At 47.6% G+C, this 4,079-nt stretch overlaps 1 protein-coding gene across 1 annotated transcript in view; it reads right to left on the bottom strand.

The window, feature by feature from the left end:
* The window catches only part of ERBB3 (erb-b2 receptor tyrosine kinase 3), a 23,691-nt gene that overhangs the window by 2,876 nt on the left and 16,736 nt on the right, over window positions 1-4,079 (bottom strand). The window contains exons 20-27 of the mRNA XM_012805540.2: window positions 3,612-3,797; window positions 3,005-3,160; window positions 2,674-2,749; window positions 1,915-2,061; window positions 1,716-1,813; window positions 1,435-1,623; window positions 1,194-1,265; window positions 437-743 (exon numbers count right to left, since the gene is read on the bottom strand). Of these exons, the coding sequence (XP_012660994.1) occupies window positions 437-743; window positions 1,194-1,265; window positions 1,435-1,623; window positions 1,716-1,813; window positions 1,915-2,061; window positions 2,674-2,749; window positions 3,005-3,160; window positions 3,612-3,797 (1,231 nt within the window). The remainder of the gene's footprint in view (window positions 1-436; window positions 744-1,193; window positions 1,266-1,434; window positions 1,624-1,715; window positions 1,814-1,914; window positions 2,062-2,673; window positions 2,750-3,004; window positions 3,161-3,611; window positions 3,798-4,079) is intronic.

The following is a 4,079-nucleotide window of genomic DNA, read 5'->3' as shown; positions in this document are numbered from 1 at the left end:
GCTTGAGCCCAGGAGTTAGAGGTTGCTGTGAGCTGTAATGCCACGGCACTCTACCCAGGGGGGCAGCTTGAGGCTCTGTCTCAAAAAAAAAAAAAAAATGAGAAAGGATTAGGCTTGGTACCTGTAGCTCAGCAGCTAGGGCACTAGCCACATATACCAGCTAATCCAGCCCAGGCCGGCTAAAGAACAATGACAACTACAACAAAAAAATAGTCAGGCATTGTGCTGGGCTCCTGTAGTCCCAGGTACTTGGGAGGCTGAGGCAAGAGAATTGCTGAAGCCCAAGAGTTTGAGGTTGCTGTGAACTGGGACGCCAAAGCACTCTACTGAGGGCGACAAAATGAGACTCAGTCTCAAAATAAATAAATAAATAAATAAATAAATAAAAAGAGAAAGGATTAAAGGAATTGAGGAAAGCCCTAGGAAGATTAGGCACCTTTAAGGTGTGTATCTGGCATTACATAACCGTTGACATCCTCTTCCTCTAAGCCTGGTGGGGAGAGTGGGGTGACAGGAGTAAGTAGACTATGGCGCTGAGAATGGTAGGCACTGTCTCCGCGGGGACGTGGGCTCCGGCTCCGGCTCCGGCTCCGGCTCCTACACATTGACACCTTCTCCTGGAGCTCAGCTTCAGAGCCTGTCACATGGCCTTCTGATGACTCTGATGCCAGGCGTGTGCGTGGTATTGGATACAGAGAGACTGGACGGGGACACCTTTCACTACCTCCACAAACTGCAGAATCCTAAAGAGGGAAACAAACAGAAAATAACAGAAGAAGATTTACATAGAGACAAGGGAAGAAGGAGATTGAATAGTTCAATGCCTTCTTTTTTGTAGGACAATGATTCAACCTCAGAGTCTCACTCAGTTGCCCTGGGTAGAGTTCTGTGGTGTCATGATGGCTCACAGTAACCTGAAACTCTTGGGCTTATGTGATCCTCTTGCCTTATCCTCCTAAGGAGCTGGGACTACAGGAATATGCCACCACACCTGGCTAATTTTTCTATTTTTTTAGTAGAGACAGGGTCTTGCTTTTGCTCAGGCTGATCTTGAACTCTTGGGCTCAAGCAATCTACCCACCTCAGCCTTCCAGATGGCTTAGATTCCAGGCATGAGCCACCTTGCCCAGCCTAAACTTCAAAGGTTTCTAATGCCTCCCACAAAGCTCTAGCCTCTCATCAACAGACCTTACCTGGGAAGCTTCCCCAAGATTGCCCTGGTTCATGGGCATGTATCCAGATGATGGATTTAAAAGGCTCTGGCTCTAGGATAAAAAAAGTAATGAAAAGGTTTAAGATTAAGTTTTAAGATTAAAGGTTTTAGAAGGGAGAATATACTCTTACCATAGGGGGCCAGGAGTGGTTAATCTGTCTGTAGGGTTCATGAGGGCTCAGAGTGTAGAGAATTGGGTAATTATTTAGGAGGTGTCTTACCCCACGTGGTCGATTAAGTGTTCCAATGGGTAGGCTGAGGGCAGAGCCCAGTGTGGTTGCCAGATTGTCCTCCTCTGCTTCCAAGTCTAGGTCTAGGTCTAGTTCTGGCTCCAGCTCTACTTCTTCTAGTTCCTTGTCTGTAAGAGCAGGAGGCTCTGCCCCAGGTGCTATTCCAGGCCCACTCTCTCTCTATAGGAACAGGTGATTGTTAGGGTAGATCCTGGTTCCAGCCAAGTCCCCTTTTCTCTAAATTTCTTTGATACCTCTTAGTTCCTACTTACCTTTATGACCAGATACCGGGGTGGGTCTCGGGCCATCCTGGTGAATTCATTGGCTAATTCTTTAAAGGTTGGTCGAATGTTCTCATCAATCATCCAGCCTAGGGGTGAAATGTTAAGAGGTAGAGACATAAGAGGGAATAGAGCCATAAGTAGAGAGGTAAGTCAGGTAGAAAATGGCTGGGATCAGCAGATAACTCACACTTGACCATCACCATGTAGACATCAATGGTGCAGATCTGGGGCTGTGCCAACCGTTCCCCTTTCTCTAGCAGATCTGGCACTTCAGCCAATCGTAGCCCTGCATAGGGCTCAGCTCCGAAGGTCATCAACTCCCAAACTGTCACACCTGATGACAGGAAGAAATGAACTAGTAGGTGGTAAAATGGTAGATGTGGTTATGAAGTGAAAGGAAGGCATAACCTGAATTTTTTTTTAAAGAGACAGGGTCTTGTTCTGTCACTCAGGCTGGAGTGCAGTAGCATAATCATAGCTCACTGTAATCTTGAACTCCTGGGCTCAAGTGATCCTTCTGCCTCGTGACTGTAGGCATAAGCCACTGCACCAGGCTAATTTTTAAATAATTAAAAAGAGTTTTGGGGGCAGCTCCTGTGGCTCAAAAGGGTAGGGTGCCAGCCCCATATGCTGGAGGTGGTGGGTTCAAGCCCAGCTCCGGCCAAAAAAAAAAAATGTTGCCTTGAATAAACCAATTCGTTAAAAAAAAAAAAAAAAGAATTTTTGCATAGATGGGGATCTTGCTATGTTCAGGTTGGTCTTAAACTCTTGGCATCAAATGATCCTCCTGCCTTGGCGTCTCGGAGCGCTGAGATTGCAGGCATGAGCCACTGTGCCCAGGAGAATGTGATTTGACACAAGGATCTGAAGTGCTTAGAAAAGGGGTCTCAAAGGCAACTGTGAAATTGGACCACTGATGGTATGGAGGGCACTGAGATACACTGACCATAGCTCCAGACGTCACTCTGGTGTGTGTATTTCCCAAAGTGAATACTCTCAAGGGCCATCCACTTAATTGGAGTCTGAAGATTAAAGATAAAGGTGTCACCAGTTGATTTCTACACACTTTCTTAGCATTTCCAACCCCCAAATTCTCTTATCATTCTTTTCTTTGTTTCTCTCTGAACTTAAATTTCTGACATCTCTAGCTTTCTCTTCATGAACTTACCATGAGGCATGAAGGATCTGCCTGCCTCTGAAGGAAACCACTGCCTCCTCCCCAACCCCATGCTTCACTCCACTCTTACCTCCTTCCCCAGCCCTTTCTGTCACCTTACCTTGGCCTCACTATGTAGTAGCTGTTTATCATCCGGCGGCAGCAGATCAGCCACACCAAAATCTGCTACCTGAACCTGACTAGGTGACTTTAGTAGCACATTTCGGGCAGCCAGGTTCCTATGTACCATACCGTGCTCCTCAAGGTAGTACATCCCCTAAAGGGAAGAAAGTATTCTCAGGGTTGGGGGAAATCAGTCAGTCACTGAGATCTAGAATTCTCCCCAAACCTGAAGATATGTCTCAGAACTTCAGCCTTTCTGCCCTAGCCCAGCAGTTTTTTTTTGTTTTTGTTTTTTGAGATAGTGTTAGTATGTTACCCTTGGTAGAGTGCCATGGTGTCACAGCTCACAGCAACCTCAGACTCTTGGGCTTAAGCAATTCTCTTGCCTCAGCCTCCCAAGTAGCTGGCACCACAGGCACCTGCCACAATGCCCAGCTATTTTTTTAGAGATGACATCTTGCTCTTCCTCAGGCTGGTCTCAAACCTGTGAGCTCAGGCAATCCACCTGCCTTGGCCTCCCAGAGTGCTAAGATTAGAGGTGTGAGCCACTGTGCCCAGCCCAACAGGGCAGTTCATATCATAGAGCTCCTCCAGGCTCCTCTCACCTTTGCAATTTGCACTCCCCAGTTGAGCAGCAGCTGTGGCCCTAGTGCTCCCCGGTGTTGTCTTACATGATCCAGGAGGGAACCCAGAGGCAAGTATTGAGTGACAAGCTGCAGAGATGATCCTGGGCATAGTCCCAGCAGCCGTACAATGTGGGCATGGTCTAGACTGCCAATGGCCAGCATATGCTAAGAGACAAGAGGTATTATCCAGGAAACAAACAGATTCACATACAGTCTGCACATGGCACACCCAGACCAGGGCCCCCCAGCATTTAAGTACATCAACATGGCTGACATGGCTGTTAACACAGGGCCATGCTTCTTTTTTTTTTTTAGACAGAGCCTCGAGCTTTCCCCCTGGGTAGAGTGCTGTGGCATCACAGCTCACAGCAACCTCCAACTCCTGGGCTTAAGCGAGTCTCCTGCCTCAGCCTCCCAAGTAGCTGGGACCACAGGCGCCCACCACAA

Source organism: Otolemur garnettii, unplaced genomic scaffold (genome assembly GCF_000181295.1).
Source record: "Otolemur garnettii isolate 467f Iridium unplaced genomic scaffold, OtoGar3 scaffold00043, whole genome shotgun sequence".
In the NCBI taxonomy this organism is placed as follows: Eukaryota; Metazoa; Chordata; class Mammalia; order Primates; family Galagidae; genus Otolemur; species Otolemur garnettii.
Note: the sequence above shows the minus strand (reverse complement) of the source record. Positions and strands in the feature narration are given on the sequence as shown.